General features: G+C 32.3%; 2 protein-coding genes across 12 annotated transcripts in view; both read right to left on the reverse strand.

Annotated features, from left to right (window-relative positions):
- Positions 1 to 3862: 3862 nt before the first annotated feature.
- Positions 3863 to 10289, reverse strand: LOC140060074 (retinol dehydrogenase 8-like). 2 transcript variants are annotated; one of them, XM_072106133.1, is made up of 6 exons: positions 10068 to 10289; positions 8342 to 8445; positions 7168 to 7336; positions 6015 to 6194; positions 5522 to 5615; positions 3863 to 5321 (listed from the first exon to the last, which is right to left on the reverse strand). In XM_072106133.1, the coding sequence occupies exons 2-6, from the start codon at positions 8435 to 8437 to the stop codon at positions 4994 to 4996; spliced, it is 867 nt and encodes a 288-aa protein (XP_071962234.1). In that variant the 5' UTR covers positions 8438 to 8445; positions 10068 to 10289; the 3' UTR covers positions 3863 to 4993. The 2 variants fall into 2 exon arrangements, with proteins under 2 accessions (XP_071962234.1, XP_071962233.1); XM_072106132.1 differs by lacking the exon at positions 10068 to 10289 and adding an exon at positions 9633 to 9878.
- A 623-nt stretch (positions 10290 to 10912) lies between these two features.
- The window catches only part of LOC140060721 (MAP/microtubule affinity-regulating kinase 3-like), a 73316-nt gene continuing 59618 nt past the window's right edge, over positions 10913 to 24610 (reverse strand). For 4 of the 10 annotated variants that reach the window (XM_072107052.1, XM_072107051.1, XM_072107045.1 and 1 more), the window contains 4 exons: positions 21800 to 21934; positions 20760 to 20996; positions 17881 to 17922; positions 10913 to 15589 (listed from right to left, as the gene is read on the reverse strand). In XM_072107052.1, the coding sequence (XP_071963153.1) occupies positions 15259 to 15589; positions 17881 to 17922; positions 20760 to 20996; positions 21800 to 21934 (745 nt within the window). In that variant the 3' untranslated portion in view covers positions 10913 to 15258. Of the gene's footprint in view, positions 15599 to 17880; positions 17923 to 19619; positions 19638 to 20759; positions 20997 to 21799; positions 21935 to 24610 lie in introns of all 10 variants that reach the window. The other 6 variants (XM_072107048.1, XM_072107046.1, XM_072107047.1 and 3 more) reach the window with 6 other exon arrangements.

Consider the following 24610-nt stretch of genomic DNA (forward strand, 5'->3'; position numbering starts at 1 on the left):
ATGGCCCATTTTCGAAAATTTCCCTGTACTATAGTACAGGAAAATATTCATGCGCAGAACACAAATTCGACCCTTTTATTTTTCGATAAAACTGGTTTCTATAGCATAATTGACATGCGCAGAACCCAATATTCCACTCTGCCCATGTTTATTATGCTATAGTAACCATTTATGTCAAAATATAAAAGGGTCGTAAAATGGCCCATTTTCGAAAATTTCCCTGTACTATAGTACAGGAAAATATTCATGCGCAGAACACAAATTCGACCCTTTTATTTTTCGATAAAACAGGTTACTATAGCATAATTAACATGCGCAGAACCCAATATTCCACTCTGCGCATGTTTATTATGCTATAGTAACCATTTATGTCAAAATATAAAAGGGTCGTAAAATGGCCCATTTTCGAAAATTTCCCTGTACTATAGTACAGGAATTTTTTCCAAAAATGGCCAAATTTCAACCTTTTTATTTTTTCGAAAAAAATGGTTACTATAGCATAATTGACATGCGCAGAACCCAATTTTCGACTCTGCGCATGTTTATTATGCTATAGTAACCATTTATGTCAAACAATTAAAGGGTCGAAAAACGGCCCTTTTCCGAAAATTTCCATGTACTATAGTACAGGAAAATTTTCATGCGCAGAACACAAATTCGACCTTTTTATTTTTCAATAAAACTGGTTACTATAGCATAATTGACATGCCCAGAACCCAATATTCCACTCTGCACATGTTTATTATGCTATAGTAACCATTTACGTCAAAATATAAAAGGGTCGTAAAATGGCCCATTTTCGAAAATTTCCCTGTACTATAGTACAGGGATTTTTTCCAAAAATGGCCAAATTTCAATCTTTTTATTTTTCGAAAAAATGGTTACTATAGCATAATTGACATGCGCAGAACCCAATATTCGACTCTGCGCATGTTTATTATGCTATAGTAACCATTTATCTCAAAATATAAAAGGGTCGTAAAATGGCCCATTTTCGAAAATTTCACTGTACTATAGTACAGGAAAATATTCATGTGCAGAACACAAATTCGGCCTTTTTATTTTTCGATAAAACTGGTTTCTATAGCATAATTGACATGCGCAGAACCCAATATTCCACTCTGCCCATGTTTATTATGCTATAGTAACCATTTATGTCAAAATATAAAAGGGTCGTAAAATGGCCCATTTTCGAAAATTTCCCTGTACTATAGTACAGGAAAATATTCATGCGCAGAACACAAATTCGACCCTTTTATTTTTCGATAAAACTGGTTTCTATAGCATAATTGACATGCGCAAAACCCAATTTTCGACTCTGCGCATGTTTATTATGCTATAGTAACCATTTATGTCAAAATATAAAAGGGTCGTAAGATGGCCATTTTTGGAAAAAATCCCTGTACTATAGTACAGGAAAATATTCATGCGCAGAACACAAATTCGACCATTTTATTTTTCGATAAAACTGCTTTCTATAGCATAATTGACATGCGCAGAACCCAATATTCCACTCTGCACATGTTTATTATGCTATAGTAACCATTTATGTCAAAATATAAAAGGGTCGTAAAATGGCCCATTTTTGAAAATTTCCCTGTACTATAGTACAGGAAAATTTTCATGCGCAGAACACAAATTCGACCTTTTTATTTTTCGATAAAACTGGTTACTATAGCATAATTGACATGCGCAGAACCCAATATTCGACTCTGCGCATGTTTATTATGCTATAGTAACCATTTATGTCAAAATATAAAAGGGTCGTAAAATGGCCCATTTTCGAAAATTTCCCTGTACTATAGTACAGGGATTTTTTCCAAAAATGGCCAAATTTCAACCTTTTTATTTTTTCGAAAAAAATGGTTACTATAGCATAATTGACATGCGCAGAACCCAATTTTCGACTCTGCGCATGTTTATTATGCTATAGTAACCATTTATGTCAAAAAATTAAAGGGTCGAAAAACGGCCCTTTTCCGAAAATGTCCATGTACTATAGTACAGGAAAATTTTCATGCGCAGAACACAAATTCGACCTTTTTATTTTTCAATAAAACTGGTTACTATAGCATAATTGACATGCGCAGAACCCAATATTCCACTCTGCACATGTTTATTATGCTATAGTAACCATTTACGTCAAAATATAAAAGGGTCGTAAAATGGCCCATTTTCGAAAATTTCCCTGTACTATAGTACAAGGATTTTTTCCAAAAATGGCCAAATTTCAACCTTTTTATTTTTCGAAAAAATGGTTACTATAGCATAATTGACATGCGCAGAACCCAATATTCGACTCTGCGCATGTTTATTATGCTATAGTAACCATTTATGTCAAAAAATAAAAGGGTCGAAAAACGGCCCTTTTCCGAAAATTTCCCTGTACTAGTAACTAGTTACTATATCATAAATTGGCATGCGTAGACACACATAATGAGTTCAACGCATTTTACCTCAATACTATATGCATTTTTAAAAATGTCGATATTTGGCAAATTTTTGAACATTTTCCTGTACAGGAAAATTGTCAATTATGATATAGTAACCAGTTATGTCGAAAAATAAAAGGGTCAACATTTTAGGTAAAATGCGAAGAACACATTATGTGCGTCTGCGCATGCCAATATAGTAACCAGTTATGTCGAAAAATAGAAGGGTCTAAATGTTGCTATTTTTGTTTTTAAAAAAACCTGTGTACTCAATTGTACAGGGACATTTTTGAAAGATGGCAAAAATGTCAACCTTTCCATTTTTTTGGTACGTTTGTTACATTTTGTTATATTACGTTTGTTACATTTTGTTATATTACGTTTTTTACATTTTGTTATATTACGTTTGTTACATTTTCTTATATTACGTTTGTTACATTTTGTTATATTACGTTTGTTACATTTTGTTATATTACGTTTGTTACATTTTGTTATATTACGTTTGTTACATTTTGTTATATTACGTTTGTTACATTTTGTTATATTACGTTTGTTACATTTTGTTACATTACGTTTGTTACATTTTGTTATATTACGTTTGTTACATTTTGTTATATTACGTTTGTTAAATTTTGTTATGTTACGTTTGTTACATTTTGTTATATTACGTTTGTTAAATTTTGTTCTATTACGTTTGTTACATTTTGTTATATTTACGTTTGTAACATTTTTTTATATTACGTTCGTTACAATTTAATTTACGTTCGTTACAATTCAAGTTACGTTTGTTACACTTTAAGTTACGTTCGATACAATTTGTGTTACGTTCGTTACAGTTTGTGTTACGTTCGATACAATTTGTGTTACGTTCGTTACTGTTTGTGTTACGTTCGTTACAATTTAAGTTACGTCCGTTTACAATTTAAGTTACGTTTGTTACAATTTAGGTTACGTTCGATACAATTTGTGTTACCTTCGTTACAGTTTGTGTTACGTTCGATACAATTTGTGTTACGTTCGTTACAGTTTGTGTTACGTTCGATACAATTTGTGTTACGTTCGTTACAGTTTGTGTTACGTTCGTTACAATTTAATTTACGTTCGTTACAATTCAATTTACGTACGTTACAATTTGTGTTACGTTTGTTACAGTTTGTGTTACGTTCGTTACAATTTATGTTACGTTCGTTACAGTTTGTGTTACGTTCGTTACAGTTTGTGTTGCGTTCGTTACAATTTGTGTTACGTTCGTTACAGTTTGTGTTACGTTCGTTACAATTTGTGTTACGTTCGTTACAGTTTGTGTTACGTTCGTTACAATTGAAGTTACGTTCGTTACAGTTGTGTTACTTTAGTTACAGTTTGTATTCAATCTAAACTCGATAGACTAAAATGTAACTATAATATAATGTATTTCCATAGAACTAATATAATAATTTAGAGTTACAAAAGGGCTTTAAGTAGGCTAAACTAGACTGACCGACTACAGTAGTAAGTGAAAACAATACCAAGTACAGTATACAAATTAAACTCAGTAATGTTTCAGTTGCTATTCAATAGACAACATTCATTAATGAACTTTATTCCACAATACTTGCAGACTATATAATTATGCATTTCGTTTGACATATCTGATGATAAATGAAATAATCAAACTACAAACACATTATGTACTTATTGTACTGTTTGTAATCTTTTTATGTCATGTTTGTTTTGTAGCTGTATTTATTATTGGTTATCCGCACTTGGCGGATAACCCCTTGTTATTGTCAGGATCTTTTTTTTTTTTGTCTTGAATTTTATACCCAGGAAACCGCATATCATGTATGTATTTATATGACGATGAATAAAGAATCTTAAATCTTGAATCTTATGGGCCTGCTCAGAGTTAGTTAAGCGTGGTTCCCACTAGCGACGCAACACAAGGACGTAACGCAACGCAAGTGAATTGACCTATCACAAGCGATGGCTTATTCGCTTGTGATTGCTTACTGTATATAACTTCGCTTGTCATTGGTTAAAACGCTTGCGTTGCGTTTACGTCCTTGCGTTACGTTCTAGTGGGAACCAAGCTTTATTTACCCGGGTAAGTTGGTTCCTACCCGCCAATAACCAATAACTAACCTAGGCAGGTAAATAAGCCTGAACGGGACCCTTGGGACCTTTCTCGTCATGGGGATTTCGGAATGGCTCGGCAAGCATGTGGGGTACCTCAGAATTTGGCCTAATAGAAATACTAACATAATACTTACAATATTTACATTAAAAACAATATTATAAGAAAGAAAATAAAGTTATTGATAGTCGATGGTAGGTTCAACTTACTCAATACAGGGTACACATGAGGTAACGAAGATGACGTATGTGCTGCTATGTGTACAGTACCCAACCTCTCTTCAATCCCACCTTCAATTTAAAAGAGGTTATAAGCTTAATAATAATGAAAGTTTACTTTGGTAATGAATGTTTTGTATTTTGTTAAAAGCCTGACTCGAATTCTCCAATATTAAACAAAGTCTCCCCCATTCTTTATTTATATATTAATCTATCACTACGAGTGCCTAGCTTTTAAAATGTTTTTCCATTAAATTTAATGTTGAGTCCCCGGTGATATCAACAAACTTTTGAGTAGCAATTGACTCTTGGTATTTACTAGTCTGGTACCTCATGTGAGGTTTCTCGTCCGTGATTGCCTTTAGAATAACGTTGGTTATGTCTTCAGCCGGTTGTACAACTTCGTGAAACCGGGCTGTTATTGACGTCAGGTAACCTGTGAAGCGTTTTTTGGTTGCGTCGTCAATTTTGTCGGAGGCGATCGCTATTCGGTATTCGGCGGCTACCTTCTTGGAGAGGTCTGTCAGGACTGGACCGGGTTCAATTATGCTAAAACTAAATAGAAAAAAGGAACAAAATACTATGTCAAACAAGCATAGGATTGCAATTTTGATCATAAATTTAAAATGTTTCTTTAAAAAAAACCAGTAAAACATTCATGCGACTCCAAAACGTTATGACGGAGTGAAAGTTAAATAAATCGTTTGTTTAGCCTTATACGACGGATAGAAAACAACAAAAAATTAAAAACTCACTGAACATTATCGAGGCCCAGAACAGCAGCCTGACACTCGGCAAAACCTTCCATTCCAAATTTACTTGCAGAATAAATGTCGTGGTATGGCATTCCTAAAATGTTAAAACTTAGTTAGTTCAACTGAATGGGTCGTTTCAAGTTTGGTGCATTGCCTACAACTTTATTTTCAGTTACGGTGTCGTCACAAACAGAAAAAGGTGCGCAGTCAGTCAGTATGTACGTAAGTTGCTAGCTCCGTCTCGTATTGGATTGTCATAAATATTACATCACAAAAGTTTGACTACGGATGTTCAGATAATGTATTTAGGTCTATATTTTAAGCATGAACGGCACGACACAAATAAAAGTGGATGAAATGTCGGTACAGTACGGTATATTATTTGAATTTACGTTGATGTAACATACACTAATCTTTTTAGATGAGTACAAGATAATCTAAATATCATTATTGGAATAACACTAAAATCTTAAATAAAAGTTAGCCTACTCACCAATATAACCAGCTTGGCTTGATATTGCGATCAAATGGCCTGATTTTTGTTTTTGCATAATTGGTATAATAAGTTGTGAAAGCAATATCGGACCAATTACATTGGTATCAAAAACACTTCGTATTGCCGCCTCGGATAGGGATTCAAGCAACGTAATGCACGGGATACCGGCGTTGTGAACTAGTGGCGGTTGAAAAAGTATAACAGAATAAAATAGTATTAATACAGTAGCACAAATGATCTAATATATATTTATTCTGTGCACGATGTCGATACTGGTTCCCTGGAGAGCATTGTACATTGTCACCATTTTAGAGAAAGTCTCATATCATCGTTTTTTCGTTGGTCGGTCGGTAAACACAAACTCAAATTTGCGCACGCGATTGCAGCTAGCTACGTATAATAATGTTTAGTTCATGGTCAGACTGACACAATGTTATAATGATTTGCACTGGCCCGATACATTATATGACGTATACATAAGTATGTGTACACATTTAAGCCCTAAACAAATTAAGTATCCTCTATAATTGAAAAACCTGAATTATTGGGAATACAATTGTAAGCCTAATTAAGAATAGCACGCAGCACACAAACTATAATATAAAAGTGAATCCCGGATCTGGAATAGAAATCAATATCCTTTGGGGCACAGCGTTTTTGAAAAATCATAATTTAGCATTGTTATTCTAATTAACGACATACTAGTGGCGTCTATCTATGGCTTGCTAAGGAAGTTATTTAACAATAAATAGGTCAAGCTGAATAAAGAAGATATTTTTATATAATGCTAAATGAGAGTTACGCAAAGGTTAATTGTAAAACATAGGTAGCAAGCCCGTAGTTTAAGGGAGACTGGGGTGTAATATAGGGACTCTGGGACTCGGACAACATTGGAATGGGTGGCAGCCCCTTAAAAAATACAATCGATACAATACTACTGAAGAATGAGAAGATGAATATGTTACCTAATAACGACGAACAAAAAAAAACGTAAAAAATTGAAATCATTTAAGTTTTATTAGACAAGGTAAGTTGTGTTGATAAGGAATAATTACAGTAATGATGACGTAAAACTTTTCAGAAGAGACCCCTGAAAAACAACAATAACGAACTGTTAGGCTTTTTTTTATAATAATAACGAATAACTCACTAACTATATCGATTGTTCCCTCTACCTTGACGATTTCATCTACAACTGGTTCAAATGTAGATACTTTGCAAACATCCAGTTCCCGTATGAACAGGGTCTTGTTCAACGCGTCACCAGACTTGATTTCAAGATCTGCTTTCTTGGAAATGTTCCTCATAGTAGCGTAAACCTGCATAAAATAATTGTTTGTGTTTAACGATATTTTTTTAAAATTTGTTATTAATGTATGAGCAGGCCTAACGTAGACTAATTAAAACAGGGCCTACGCATGAAATAAAATGAAGTCTATCTTTTGCTGTAACTTTCTAATATAAATTTGAACCAGGGAGGTTTATACCTCTCTGTTTGAACACTGAAGTTTGAACATGCATTGCAATGCATACGTCTGAATTGTACTTAAGTAAAATATCATAAATTAAAATTCAATATAAATCAATCTAACCTAATATAATAAGTTAAGTAAATTGCATCATAGTTAAGTAAAACTAGTTTCATTTAAGATTCATGTACATTTACACAAGTACTTACAGTAAATAAAATCAAAATAAACTTATATGAAATGTATTCAACATAATTGAATTTTACTAAAGTAGAATGTACAATATTTTACTTAAGTACCTACATTAAGTAAAATGCATTCTAGTAAGTCAAAACAGATGTAACTTAAGTGGAGTGTATTCAACATAAGTAAAATAGGTTGGATAGAATGTACATCATTTTACTTAAGTACTTAGACGTAAGTAAAATTAATTCCAGAAAAAAAAATGGGATGTATTTAAGTAAAATTCATTTCAGATAAGTTGACTTTGTACAGTACAGTATTACTTAAGTAAAATGCATTATAGTTACCATGGTAACATAATTCTACTTGACTTGAATTAAATTTTACTTAAGTGGAATTTACAATATTTTACCTTCCAGAGGTAAAATGTTATAATATATTCTACCGGACCTGTTGATATTCTGTGACGTCGGCTAGATAATTTTTTTTTCGTTAACAAATTATATCCAAAAGCTGACACTAAAAGAAAGGTCAGAGACCCGTAACAGATTGCATTGTCATCATACAATATGTAGATTTGAACAGGTAGTATTAATAACAGGCAGTGCTGTGTTTTCACGTTCTGAATAAAGTGCCCTGTGTGTTTTATGCCTTTAATAATAATTGTAATACCTTGAATTTTGGTTCAGGTAAGGTTGCCAAGTGCAGGGCTGTCGTAAGGCCTATGCCTGATGAACATCCCGTGATAAGAACAGAACGAGTTGCCATATTGAAATCTATAATAAACAAACACACAATTCTTTGAATGAAGGTAATTATCAATCAATCTATCAATCAATACAATGTTATTTATAAATATGCCTATATGGATTAACAACCCTCATCGATGGAAAGCCAAACGGGCCTCACCACTTAGACCTACTAAAGACTTACCACTTGAAAAAGTGACAAGACCTGTTTGAATGTATGTTAAACAACATTATCAGTTATCAAGTCAGCAATATCAAACGTAGTAGGCAAAAAAAAATGAATATTTGTGTATAGTGCCAAGCAAAATGTGTGGAGTTTGTTCAACCACAAACTCGACAACACAGCCTCAAACACGGTGAGAAACGATACAGTAACTCATTGCTTGGTATATAAGGTCCAGTCAAATCTCGTGCAAATTTGACTACAGAAAACGCAATTATAGATAGGCATATTCGTCTTTGATTCAGCTCATATACCGCCATACGCTTTTTTTTCGCGTCACACGTAAACAGCAATTGCCGCACGCGACGTGCTGTGAGTAAACGTGATCTATAGAGGTAGTAGGGTGCCTTAAGGGAGAAAAAGGCCAGAATCGTTACACTGATGACAAAGTTTTCAAATTTTGCTTAATTTTCACTTGGGCATATAGACTCGAGAATCACTGTAGCCAAAATTCTTACCCTAAGGCATGACAATGACAATGACAATGATTCTTTATTTCTTTATCGACCCTTTTTCAGGGTATGAAAGAACATTCTTTCAATATAATACAAAAACAAACTAAACACTTTCAGACATAAATAGTTCTTATACATAAATGACATATCGAAAAGCAACATCTACTAAAACAAATACAAAATGTCATGAATTTAGCTAAGTTTGATAGCTTTTTTTGGATCTGGCATTAAGTAATTGGTGCCAAAACTGGCATAATTATGCTATCTGGCATTATTTGACTTATCTGGCATCTAGCATTTATGCTAGGCATCATTTTAGAAAATCTGGCATAATTTGGAAAAAAACAATTTTAGAAAATCTGGCATAATAATCTGAAAAACACAATTCTACAGCATAATTATTTTACCGCACCTTTCAGAAAAGAATCAATCGCATTATTTCAATCCTTTATATACGCTTGCTTTTATATATTTTATAAAACTAAATTCAACAATAAAACCAAAAAAAATCACAAAAATAGTATTACAGTACTTACCAATATTCTAAAGTGCAAAAAAATGAACATAAAACGTCAACACCAACCATAAATAAACGCTTAACAGGAAGGATAGGTGCGACTCTTTACGGAAGTACCACAAGAAAATATTGCGAGATATTTTGTACGTACGTCAGTGCAAACTGGGCGGCCCTGAATTCCCTCGTTAAATATTAAAGCTAATATTACCAACCACAGGTGGATTAAAATGGTACAGGTTACATAGCGATATCGATATGTATTATAGTTTGACAGTTATTCGTTCACAATACCACAACTTTCGAGGTCAGCAAAGTCGTATAAATTAATAGTGAATTGAGTATTTGTTGATGCGAATATTCCATTACTGGTTGTTGCAAGGGGCCTAAACAATAGGAAGAATACCCTATATGACCTTTAAAAGTAGGACAACACTGGTATTAGGCATACACCTACCTATGCAATTATCCAAACTTATCTGCGATTATCAGAACCTTTCAAAGAAACACTAAAGTAGCTTCTTCCTCGGTGTTAACTGCACTAGTAGTACTGCATTCGTTCGCTAGAGTCGACCAGTTTGTACGCATGTGCAGTGCGAGAGGGTACTTAGACTGGTAAGATCACTAAGGAAATTCACTTTTTGAACGCCTTCATAATAATCTCGGTTATAAAAAGAATTTAATAGTAGGTGCATGCGAACAACATCCTGTTTTGTTTCGTTTGATTTGTAAGCTTTCGGTTTCTACTCGGAAATCACGTTCGTTTTACTTTCGGAGTTTTAAAAAACCCATTCAATTGTATCGCCGCATAATTGATATATAATCGAATCGCAGGGAAATTACCGAACGATTAAGTTTTCAGATTTATTTACAGACATATTTTAGACGCAAACAAATGTTTCGGGTACGGGTACATGCTTTAAGCTTGGTTTGTAACGACATCGGCGCAAGGCAAGTGAGTTTACCAATCAAAAGCTACAGTTCGGATGATCCATCGTGTATTGATTACTTACAGCGTGCGACGATTATTACAATGTCCGACGTAACATACGTCCTTGCGTTGAGTCCAAGTGAGACCCAAGCGTTAGAAGGACGACGCACAATGCAAGTTTCTAATTGGTCAGAAGTTTTGCCGCACTGTTGCTCATTACAATTTGACCAATCACAAACAACAGTTCATAAGACCTCTCGCTTGTGATCGGCCAAATTCCATTTGCAAACTTTACCTAGACAGTGGTACACTGTTTTAATAGACATTGTTGACATTTAAACAATGTAATAAAACAATATTTTTAAATGTGGTATATTTTGTCTTCTTTAATCTGATCCTTCGGACACTAGTATATCTAAAACAGAGTGCCTTTTTAGCACAATTACAATGTTTGGAAGCAACCGCAGATTTGTGTTGCTGCACGAGGCATGGTTCGCACGGTTCTTACATTATAATCACCCATGTTAATAATGATACAGTTCATGCATGTAGAAAATGCACCAACAGTGCAAATAATATTATTAATATTTGTAATTAAAATCGACCATGGTACATAGTAAAACGTTACTTTTCATTGGTGTTTTGTCTTTGGCAAAAGACAAACTACAATATTGGTTTCGGATCAGCCACGCTCAGCTGTGACGACAGAGGGCGCTATTAAGCAATTTCCTAAAATCATTATTCGAACAGTGATGTGCAATTGAAAAAAATAAAATTTAGTGAATGCAATAATTATACGTTTTGTTTATAACGAAATAATAAAAGAACAAAATAAAAAGATAAAAAAACGTGATAAATAATAGTGGGAATAGGTAGATAACGATAAAATAACTAATAACTCGTTCCTTCATTACTGTTCTTCAGCGGTAAAACAAAAAAACCTGTGTGCATCAACTGTTGTTTGACGCCAGGGGCGCACCATGGCTGATCCAAAAACAATTGGACGTGCAAAATGCGTATTTTACACATATATTCATTTACTACCACTGTGATAAACCCTAATGTCACAAAGTAATAGATATACCAGTACACTAACTGGTCATTAATATATCAACATCTTTAGGTAACCGTGTCATTTACTGCAGTTACTGCAGTAATTGTTCAACAGTTACTGCAGTAGTAAGATTACCTAGTATCTTATAATTTAATTAAGATCCCACTATATCATGTTGTATAAATGTATTGTTATTAGCTACTAAACTTTCAAATATAACTGCAGTAACTGCAGTAACTGCATATATTGACACGGTTCTAATGGGTGGGGAGGTTTTGGACAATTGTTATTCATTTTTTTAGAAAATAACACAAATAAAATAATAGTAGACTAAATGCATTTCAACTCACAGTACATTATTTTGACTATGATGTAAATATACATGTTTTAGCAGTAAATTCTTAATAAAGCGGACTGTATGTACATATTGTTTACCTTCCCTTAAAAACAAAACAAAAAAACAGCAATATATATGATTTTTGTTTGTGACAAGCAGGAACGCTGTTCTACTATTTCCTAATCCCTGATAAAAAATACTAATTAGAAATTAGAAAATGGCCGAGGCGAACGGACGTAAAGTTCACACTACGTACGTACACACACGCAAACACAAGCATGTATTTGTATTTTACAGTTTATGCAATAGGTATTAACATAACTTGGTCCACTCACTTACAAATAAAACAATTGTGTGGTAGGGAGACAGACAGACAAGTATTTGGGTACCACCAACAGCATAAAACAAGTTAAAAAGACTAATTTATTAATTTTATATATTTAAACTTAATATTGCCTAAATAAAAATATAATAAGTGCAGTATTTCATTAAGGAATTAACTATGGTTGCCCAATCGCCAATCTATTTTAAACCCTTTAAACTAATCTTTGCCAAAATTTATTAACACTTGTTCAGGATTTAAAACTAATAAATAATGCAATTATTCTATACCACATTATTCAAATAACAAAAACTTACCTGAAAAAAGTGTTATTATTTGCTGGCAAGAAATTTTGGATTACATTAAAGGGATTTTTACTCAGGGAAACCATCTAATTTTGGAATAGAAAAGGGTATTGTTGTTTTCTTAAAATATGGGATAGTTTTATCCTAAACACAGCCCTTTAATACACAAACACCAATTAAAAAGATATTTTTAGAACCCCATATCTAAGTAGCATCATATCATTTACTCTTTATTTCTCATTGGAATATAGCAAACCTAAAATATTGCAGTTTGATTAACAGTCAATTTTTAATTGGGAAAGTCCACCAATGATTTGCTAATAGAACAAGCTCAAAATATATATTAGTCTATACTTTCAACAAATAAATAACTTTGTTAGATACATAAGCCAAACTGAAGTTTATAATTTAAAACACAGAAACTGTTCATACAACATAGATTGTAGGAAAATGGGTTTCACAGGTGTTCAAGTTACACCTGTACAGGTGACAGGTGTTCAAGATGAACCAGTACAGGTGTACGAGTTGCACCTGTACAGGTGTTAGAGTTGCACCAGTGAAGCTATTTGCGTTGCACCTGTACAGGTGGTAGGTGTTCAAGTTAAACCTGTACAGGTGACAGGTGTTCAAGATGAACCAGTACAGGTGTACGAGTTGCACCTGTACAGGTGAAAGCTACTCAAGTTGCACCTGTACAGGTGACAGGTACTTAAGTTGCACATGTACAGCTACTTAAGTTGCACATGTACAGTTGATATTCATAGTTTCATGTAAATGTTATTTGTGAAAAGTGACATCTGATCACAAGGAAGTGACAACTAATATCTGATAAACTCACAAACTGTGTTATTTGTACAAGTCACATTTGAACACATGTAACAAAATGTCATTTGCATGCAAGTGACAATCTGTTCAAATGAAGGTCACAGTCATAAATGCTACTTGTAAAAATGTAATTTATTCAAGTGTCATCTGACCAAATCACACGTCCGTCACAAATGCCACTTGCATACAAGTGACATCAATGTACAAGTGATCTTGTTGAAATGCATTGACACTGACAACAGTTGGAATAACATGCAAATGATGACAAACTGCATCAGTTCCATATGCCACTTGTACAAATCTCATTTGCATACAAGTGTCATCAATGCCAGTGACAAATTACATACCAAACTAGTGACATTTGTACCCCAAACATCTGTACTGAATTTGGATCAATTACACTAATACATGATAAACTTGTAATAGTGAAACCTGGAAAATTTACATAATATGTAAATTTACAAATGTACAAGTCACACCCTCAAAGTAACAAATGTTAAGTGACAACAGCAGTAGCTGTGTGTTGTTTTTCTATACAGGTGAAATTTTGTTTTGAAAATGTTGTTAGTAGATAAACATTGTGTTTTGCAACTCCTACCAAGGACCAGAAGAACAGTACTTATTTTCAATCAAATGTAGACTGTATTTCAATCCCCATAGACTAAAATGTAGATGCCATTCAATGGAACCTTAATATCATAGTCAGTACTACAATGTATTTTGTGAAACTAAAAACCTGTGCATTTTAAATAAATGATTTTATATACGAGCTTTCACGTTGGGTGTAAACAAGCTTGTTGAAATCTTCAAATATGTTTGTACTCATTACAATTGGAATCTATTAAACTCTGTAGCTTTTTTCTTGAAAAAATTGATATGTCCATATAAGGCAATAAAGTCTTTATATTGACTTAATATGGTTATATCATGACTTTATATGGGTATATTATAACTTTATATGGGTGTAAACCTGACTATATTATGGCATGAATGTATGTATTAATACCACACATGAACATATTATTACATGGACATATTACTGTATGACAATGGGGATATTATGGCTATATATGGACATATCAGTTATTTGTGTGGTAGAGTCACACAGAAATAAAACTTCATAATATTTTCATATAAAATTAAAACTAAACCCATCTGTTGTAATTAACTCATTAAGTTTAGTGATCGATACATTTTCTCTCGCTTCCATGCATTTTACAAAACAGAAATTTAACCGTAATTGTAATTCTGCTGATTTGAATAAAAAAAATAAATGATTTTGTTTAATCTCAAGGTAGCTTGCTAATCATGTTTTATTATATATTTACATATTGCAAATAGTTAGCATTGTCCATTTCCACCATATCCGAACAGAACTAAAATTAAGGAACTGTATTGTTAAAAATGGTAGCAGATTGGAGTATATCAATTGACGAGTCAAAACTTCTGTTTTGGAATTGATACTTGGCTTGGATTGGACAATCTGTTTAAGAATCATCCAATCACCACATAAAAAAGTATCTTACACATATATGCGAGATAATTACCGATACTCATGAAACACTAATGCAAAATAGAGGGCGACAAACAAGAAAATTATACAAAAAAAAAGTACAAAAAATGACATATAAGACTATTTGTATAGGAGATATCATATTAGGGTGTCAATACTATTGAAACTTATTTCTTCATTTGGATTCGTCAGATTAGCTCTTCTTAGTTGGCTGGTCTTCTTGATTGGAAGCCATCCCGCTGGACTGTTATCGTTGATAGATCACACATCCAAACTGATTATAACACCAGTTTATCAGTTGGGTAACTATAACCACTGTCCATACATACATACATACATACAACTGGTAATTGCAACAACTTTACAAGCACAATTCATTTGATATTTTTGATGCAATGTTTTTAAACGCAATAGACGTCCCCGATATCCGCTTGAAACGTACACCGTTGAGAGATAACCGGGGCAGTTTACACACCTCCATTTCCCATTGGATAAGGTTCTCACTCGAACCATCGCCATTAACGCAGAACACGAGAAATTTCTCTCGTTGTTCAAAGTCGATATTCAAATGTTCAAGAACTCGTTGAATTTCCATCATAATCTGTTCTGGGTCTTTTGAACTGGTTGTTTTCATACTAAACGTGAATCGTAAAGATCTTGGCTTGACAGCGTCCTCTAGCCTTTCACGCTCACTGAATGATCTACGCAACAAAGAATAGGCATGTATTATTGATACAGTATTATTCATATAAACAGTACTATCACCAACATTATGACTTCTACTCAATAACGTATTCCCAATAATAGTAAGCTTTTTTTGGAGACAGTAGACGAAAGAGCATGTAAATTGATGGACCATGACAAGTTGACTGTTCCACACCTATCATGGTCTATTAAATCACCATCTTCTCTGTCTACCATCCCAAAACGAAAGCTAACCAGTTACACTTGGTATTAATGTTAAAATTTCACTGCATAAATGTATGCATGCAAAATCTGTACCTACAGTAACTTTCAAAATTTATCAAGAATTTGGCACACCTAATCCTAATCAACTCCTTATCGTAAAAAAAATATCATCATTTAAATAATCAGGCTCAAAATTATAGATTTTACCTTTATTTCAAAAGTTTTTGTTCATAATTTTATTGTTTTCAAAAAATATATGCAATATCTAAACATAAATATGACTTTTTACATAGTAATTGAATATATTTATGAGCATTCTAGAGGAATAAAAAAGATTTGCAAACTGTTAAATTATCTAGCTATATTAGACAGACAAATACAATTATATTATTTTCTTTAAAAATTACATAATTGCATCTAAAGAATATTATATAAATTAACAGAGAATTATATTATTTATCTAAGTACTATTTCATAGATATACATATATATACACTCACGTTATTAAGACATTGTCCAGTAGCAGGAAAATAGCAGGAGAGATATAAAAATATAAAAAAAGAGAATGCAAATGGTAAAAATATACACTGAAAGCACACACATATATCATTAACTATAGCATGCGGTTAGTAGCAAATGTTGTTACATATTTCATAATCAGTTAAATAGCATTATGTGTGTAATTTATTGTATTATGGTTTAAAGACAGTGTTTGAAAAAAAATGAAATATAGTGTATATATTTATTAAGAATTGATATATTTTCTCATTTCAGTGTGCAAGTAAAACTAAATGGCTTTATCCGATTTAAGGGAAACTATTTTTCCATGGTCACACAACAAAAAGATTATAGAATAGTAAAATAGGGTTTTATAGTCATTTTATTGAGCAAGAAACTATTTTTACAGCAAAAGAATAAAATAGTAAAATAGTGTTTGTATTTATTAGGCAGTTAAATATTTTACAATTTTAGAAACAAAAAAGATTATAGAATAGTAAAATACTATGTTTAAAATATCAAAATCTATTTTGTCAATTTAGTTTTTGTTTTATTGTCTGATAAACACAATAGAAAGACTACAGAATAGTAAAATAGTGTATACTATTTAATAATAATTTATATTTTCTCATTTTATCAGCCATTCAGTATTAATTTTATTAATTGTCTTATAAACACAATAGAAAAACTACAGAATGGTAAAATTAATATAGTATTTTAGGAATTCATATGATTTTTTTTTTCAGTGCGTCAGTGCAACACATTTTCAAAGGGTATGGAAAAACAAAATTATTTATTATAACAATTTAATGCATTGATTATTTTTTAGTTTATCTTTATTTTATTGTGTATTTAGGACTGGATGTGTTATGTGTGTGTGTTGCCAATGTATTGTTAGTATTTATGCAATAGTTTTCATATTAATTGTTTTATGCTTGAATGAATATAAAAAGCATATATTGTAATTAATATGTTTATAATTAATGTTTAAATGGTGAATATTTATATTGAGTAGAACCCCTCCATTTGGCCCCCCCTTTTAAGGGGACACTTTCTTGTGAAATGGAAGGAGATGTCTCCTATTCAGGAGACATTTCTATTAAGTGAGTTCTTTGATGTCCAAAAGATGTCCCCATAAGAGGAGTTCTACAGTGTACCGATATGTGTTAAATGATGAGTTCTAAATAAAGAATGATAGAATTGAGTGTGTGATTATTACATGCATTGATGCTATACTGAAATGTCATTTTTATAATTTCTAAAATACTAAATACAACAAATATATTCATTAAAATAATTAGATATGATAAATATACATATAAAATGAAATTATGGCATTGCATGCAGTAGTTATCTTCATATTGTTAAATATGATAAAAAATCAAAGGATATTAGAACATACAGAAGCATATAAAGAAAAGAGAATTAATAAATGTGATTATTATTACACACTGCTATACACAAAACAAGTGATTCACAATTATAAAAATATATGATTAAACTGTGTCGAAGGTCATTCAAAAAAATGTAACTATTTTATAGTTATTATTATTTAAGATATGTAGTTGTATCTAACCTGGATCTCATGCCCGCCATTGGGGCCATAACGGTGTTGCTACTGTAATTTTACAGGAGTATGAAAAAAAAGCAGTTTGTAAAGTTATATATTTTTTTTTTCATAGGTAACTTTTAAAATTTAATATTAGATTATAACATTAAACAAGTTTTAATTTTAAAAAGTGTGATTATTAATAATTAAAATAATTTTTGAAAAACGTAAATATATAATTTTTTTTATGGTTTAAAATCATTATATAACACTTTTTCATTTTGTTTATTTTTCATTTTATTTACAATATCTGCTCCTTATACCCCTTTCACACCAAAAGCAAAACTCCGGAGACACTCCGGAGACACCCCGGAGTTGACGTCCCGCTGTTTGGTGTGAAAGGTAAAATCAAGCAACTCCGGAGTTTAAAACTGCGGGGTTGAACAGCTGAACATTCTCCGGAGAGCGAACTCCGGGGACACCCCGGAGTTTTGGTGTGAAAGGTACCAACATCAAACTCCGGAGTGTTTCGGGTCAAAAGGTCATCCTCACACGATCACTCATTGCTTTAGTTTTATTTCAAAATACTTTAAATATTTGTCAAAAATATATAGCGGGTCTAGAAAATAATAAGTAGTATCAATAAAATATTATATTACTTCTGAGACTTTTGAAAGTAATTATTAAATTAAACATATTATTAATTAAAATGATTCTAATGATCGTCGCTATGTAAACAAACAAAATAGAGGGCGACATTTACAATTTTATTTTATAAACCCCGGAGTTGCTAGGTTGGTGTGAAAGGGGTATCTCCGGAGTTTCTCGACGTTTTGAATGGTCATAAACCCCGGGGTGTCTCCGGAGACACTCCGGAGTTTTGGTGTGAAAGGGGTATTATTAGGCTTCGAGTTGTAAAAAAAAGAAGTTAAAATAGCCAAACCTGATGGTCTAGAGGCATAATCAATCGCCAAGAAGATCAATTTAAACAGAGAAAAATTTGTGATTTTGTTTGCAAGAATAATATTTAATAATGAATGTTTTCACTAAAAACAAAGATATAAAACACTTTTTAAATTTGACATGATAGCATTTAAATGACAAAACAGCTGACTAGACCAGATTGAAACAATTCTAGAACTGACATGGCCACCAATGTTAACATTAGCAGTACACTCATACAGGCCTTTGCACAAAAAATTTAAATTGGAGGTGCCTAAACTGCACAGTATATGATATCATAAGGTATGCTATATCCATTTTATTCACATTAACCAGTTTTAGTATTATATATTTATAATAACAAGCATAGGTGGATTGAATAATAATGGACAAATGTTGTTTAGTAAATATTTACATTTTTGAGAATTCTACAAATCCTATGGTGGGCTTTTGGGCAAGCATAAAATCCTCAGAACAGGCTTTCGGGCAAACATAAAATTCTCAGGATGGGTTTTTGGGCAATGCTAAAAAAACCTTTGTAATGGGCTTTTGGGCAACCTTAAAATCCTCAGAATGGGCTTAAAATTGTCAAAATCCTCAACTTCATTCTCGTTGCATAGACTTCATGAAAGCTGACAACAAAATGTTATTTATAGAACCAAGCATAACTGAGAACAACTTGGCGATTACAAAAGCGACAATCAAACAACATATAGCAGTTTTAAGAAAAGGCGTAATTTTTCAGAAGTGTGTAAAGGCCTGTAAATTTTACAACATTGCGTTTTCCGCTAAAGAATAAAATGTCCTGATATGGAATAATTTACCTCAGCATATTGCCACTGCTATCCAACATGGACACACAAAATAAAAAGGCAAAAATATGTTGAGATATTTCATTCAATTGGCAAACATGAATACACCAAATTCAAAAACACAATGTAAAGTTAATATGTAAAATAAAATAATCGCTTAAATGTAAAAAAAAATATAAAATAAACCACTTGCGTAACCCAAAGTGAATTAAAAACGTTCCAATTGTACGACACAAGAACTACAAAGCATTTGACATTAGAATTGTCTATGAATCAGTCAGGACTATAATTACAGTTCGTTTGTTTTTCTACAACAGGAAAAAAATAATCATGCTTTGTACCATCACTTTCGCAGATGGTCTCAAGGGCTCTTATTATAAAGGGGGTTGGTTCAAATCCTAAATTCCACTAGCTACGTGCTTGCCTACAACCCATTGGCATTGTGAAAGGCTCTTAACTGTGATGACCCCAAATTAGGAAATTGTTAAAATCGATAGGGAAGCTCTCATTCTTAAAACATGAAAACTTATGCAGACAATCACAACATTGCTTTGTAAGGTCGGGTGTCGTTCAATCAGAAAATCTCTATTGTAGGACCAGTATACGGTAATAAAGCAATGAAGTGAGACGCGACTTGAACACGAATAAAAGATGACAATACAACACATATGATGGATATTGACAAAAGCATGTACTATAAAACACACAAAAATATACATTGAATTATCAGAAATTTAACATGAAAATGATATGGAATTAGTGATTAATTAATTAATAATTTCAAGCTAATTATTTAGTAGTAATGTTGCAATTGCATCATTATTTAATTACAATTTTGAAAATGTTTAGCACCATTGCTAAAAAAATAAACTTATTATTCAACTAAAATATCATTTAAATTATGATGCTATGATGGTGTAAAATGGAATTCTAACAAGCGTAGTATTAAAAAATTTTAAAAATGCATTTCTTTGTTTTATTTAAAAACTAAAGTTTTAGTCAACTTCTTTATGAATCCTTTATGTGAGCTAAGATTAGAAATTATCAAATTCTAAAAAATTATTGCAGAAACTTTAAGATGTGGAAATTTATCAGGGAAAAATTCTTCATGCCAAATCACTATTAATGATAATAAAAAGTAAACATACATACCTTCTGCTAAATTTGGATGATAATTTGCTAAAGAAAGAAACATTTCTAGCCCTGTCCATGGTATTGGTATCATGCGCAGGCCCAGTAGGTGGACCGTTGTACATTTGTCTTTTATCACGTCCTTCCCTTCCGTGAAACGTGCGCCGATTTACATGAGCACGAGGAAAAGGAACGTTGCCGGGTTGTGCGTTGACAAGCGGTGACGGATAGAATGGATGCCTATTACCAGGAGCCGTACTGTAATTATTATTCAGAGAAATAACTTTTGTTATAAGAGTTCTAAAATAATAATTCAAAATAATTATGTCATAATTCATTTATCAAACATAGCCAATTTTTAAATGGCAGACACATCTGCCATACTATACTAAATCTTTCTAAAAACACAAAAACTTCTATACTAAATATGTTTTTGTATTTATTTATATAAAGCATGTAGAGTTAGTAAAGCTATTATGATTCCATTATTTTATATATATATTATATTTATTATTATTATTAATGTTAGTAAAAACTACATTTAAATTAAAAGCATTCAACTAACTGTAGTGTATGCAAAGATTATGATTATTTTATTGGGAAATAAGAGGAAGAGCCAGTCCCACAATGAATGTAAATACGTCTGAAGTTTATAGTTTATTCAGTATTTTAGATTTGCCCAACACGCCATACCACCACCTCGCCCATCCCAAACTCAGTAACTTTTTGTAAACAAACTATCTGCATCACTGCAACCAATAATGTAGTCACTCTCCCAAAATCGGAGACCATTTGGGCTGTGCCAAAATTCCTTTTTAGAACACATTTTAGTGCGTAAAACAAATGGCTCATTTGGAGGGCTCAGAAAAGTCTAATAATGAACGCATTGAGTCTAGTGTTCTGTATGGGGCAAAGTTGGGACAACTTAATCACAATTTATTTAATGTTTCCCCATAACAAAAAGACATACACACCTACATACCACAAGCAAACCCAGACAGCACCAGAATACCAAAAAAGGGCACAAAACAGTCAAAACAATTAGTACTAGACACGCTTACCTAGGCCTATCAAGCGGGTCATCGATAGGAGGAAAGGTAGTCTTGCCCGTTGGATGTCCGGAAGTGGACGCTGATTTCTGATGCCTATGACGAGTAGAGGAGGAGGAAGGTTGGGATGTTGGCGTCGTTTGCTCTCTGATTTTGGCAAGGGGTACGTACGTAGATAAAAAATGCGAAAGGAAAGAGCTAGTGTTAGACTTAGTATAGCAAGCATCATGCAATTCAATTAGTTATAAGTTTGTCAGTAGGTGAGTTTGTAGAAATACAACACATCAATAATGGTAGGTTCCAACTACCAATCAAGTGAAGAGGACCTGGTTCGAATCATTTGATGGGTCAGGGTCTAACTTGCTCGGCATAGTCAACAACATTAGTAAATTTTAGTAGCGCCGATCTAATTAGCTGATTTGTTGATCTAGAGTGGGAACTTATCATTAAAGATAGTTTGCAAATCCTCTAGGCTAAGTTTGTGAATGTTCAATATAATTACAACGTCTTGCTTAAAAATAAACTCTTTGATTTCAATTAAGCAAGTTAAAACAATGTGATGTTTAGCATTGTGTGTAATGAAATGAGCAAGTACAGAGAGAACAAGTGATTTGTATATTAATCACAAAGCTTGGAATAAAATGTTTAAATCAACAATAAATCTTCATTTGTATGTATTAGTATTGATGTTGATAAAATAATGGATTTAATATTAAATGTTAAAATACAGTCACTTAAAGATGTATTGTCCCCCTGAAAAAATATTTCTAAAAAAATTTTGTTGAATATTCCATTTTAATGTAACATAATAGTTATCCACTTTGACCAAAAATTAGATCGGAAAAAAATGTATTTACCTGAAAAAAATGTAATTTAAAGCAAAAAATGGTCAAATTGGCTGCCAGCCAATGGATTTTTGGTTGAATTTAACAGTTTATTTTGTCATTTTACAAGTGAAAACATAATTTTTTTTCGTTTTTTTTCTATGGAAATGATTAAATTTATTAAAACTACAAAATAACATATTCATAGTCTGATTTAATTAATCTTAATTGTTCATGTTTTTGGGGGACAATACTTTTTTTTTTTTGATTGAATTTATTTGATGCTCAACATTAAAATAACAAACAGACAAAAGACAAAATAACGAGCATCAGGAACACCCATTAGGCCGGAAAAACCAGCCCATTTCCAATGGGGTCCAAATTGCACATAACAAACAAGAGAAAATACAACATTAATAAAACTATAAATATATAAATATACATTAAAATAAAGCCCAGTAAAACAGAAAAATTAAAAGAGAAAGCAAACAAGAAATGAGAAAAATTGCACGTAATCAAGACCATTATAGTTATCAAAATTATTCTAAATATAAAATATTGCGTTCAAAATGTTTTTTAATATGAGATTTGAAGGTAGTTAAGTTGGAAATTAATTTTAAGTTTGATGGAAGAGCGTTCCAGTCTTTGATAGCAGAGAAGAAAAAAGTAGAATGAGACTGTTTATTTCCTTTAAGTAGAGGTAAAACCAGATTAACATTACGTTGGCGTGTGTTATGTGTGTGGATTGTGGATGTCCGTGAGAAATGTTCAGATAGATATGGAGCTGCATTGTTATTGACAATTTTATGAACATTACAAAGCCTGAGAAATTTTACTCTACTTTCCACCTTAAGCATGCCAATGTCTGATAACTCCTTCTGACCAATATGAGATCGTGGTCCGAAACCGTAAATAAAACGCACAAATTTGTTCTGAGTGGTCTGTAGTTTTTGCTTCAAAACTTTGTCAATACCTTCATACCAAGTCGAAGCACAGTAATCAAACAAGCATTGAATTAAGGCAGAGCATAACAGTTTTTTCGTGTTTTTGTCCAAGCAACTACAACTACATCTTTAACAAAATGTCTAACTATGAAGCATATAGCAAAATAATAAATATTGGTTCATGACACCAATGGCAATATGACGGCTACTACAACTATATCAATTGGGGTAGTTGCAGAAGCTATCACTATGCCATTGAGGTTGTAAGCATGTGTATTGTGAAGAATATTATTTTTGTTGCATTATTCTCTTTGGTTGCTCTTTCATTTTTCCATAAAATCCGAGAATAAAATCAAGAATGGAAAATGCCCATTGTGGATTGCTTCTTGTGCAATATAGAAAATTTGAGAATTTCACAGCAGTTATTGGCAATATTTGAATACGAAGGACGATTAAGGCCAATTTACACAGGCGAACCGTATTGAAAGTGGAAGACTGCATAGATTGCTCTAAATAGAATCTCTACCTATACTGAGCGGAAAACGCCCGTTCACTCCACGTTGTGTGTAAATGGTCATAAGGAATAACATAGATTCTACATGTTATTACTGTTACCGCTTGTCTGTGTAAATTTGCCTTTAGGAGTATTATATTTATTACGCGAACATCTCTACCAATGATTCCTCAAGGTGCAGAAAAAATAAATACCAGTTTAGTTTAATAAGTTGTAAAATAAAAAATTTATTTAAAAAAAATGTGGGTTCTATTTAGAGACCATGTCAAAGGTATTTTACTGCAGTAACTGCATTTTGTTTTCTCTTTAAATAATTTGTTTCCAATTATTTGGTAAGCCCCTTTTTGGTGGATCATAAACACTGTTTTATTTTGGTAAATTCTACATTAAAACAAACCTAAAAAATATGTTATTACAGTGAAAAATGTAGTTTCTGCAGTAACTGACATAATACCTTACAACACGATAATCAAAAGGCTGATAAGACCACAAACAAAAGTATAAACATTCTCTTTATGAAGAAAACTATTGTTTATTTAAA

This window comes from Antedon mediterranea, chromosome 10 (assembly GCF_964355755.1).
Source record: "Antedon mediterranea chromosome 10, ecAntMedi1.1, whole genome shotgun sequence".
Taxonomy (NCBI): Eukaryota; Metazoa; Echinodermata; class Crinoidea; order Comatulida; family Antedonidae; genus Antedon; species Antedon mediterranea.

Coding starts and splice junctions, on each gene's coding strand:
- LOC140060074 (XM_072106133.1), bottom strand. CDS start 8,437: ATGGCAACTCGTTCTGTTCTTATCACGGGATGTTCATCAGGCATAGGC. Junction 7,337..8,341: donor TACCTGAACCAAAATTCAAG/GTATTACAATTA, acceptor TATTTTATGCAG/GTTTACGCTACTATGAGGAA. Junction 5,322..5,521: donor CTGGGCCTCGATAATGTTCA/GTGAGTTTTTAA, acceptor TTTTCTATTTAG/TTTTAGCATAATTGAACCCG.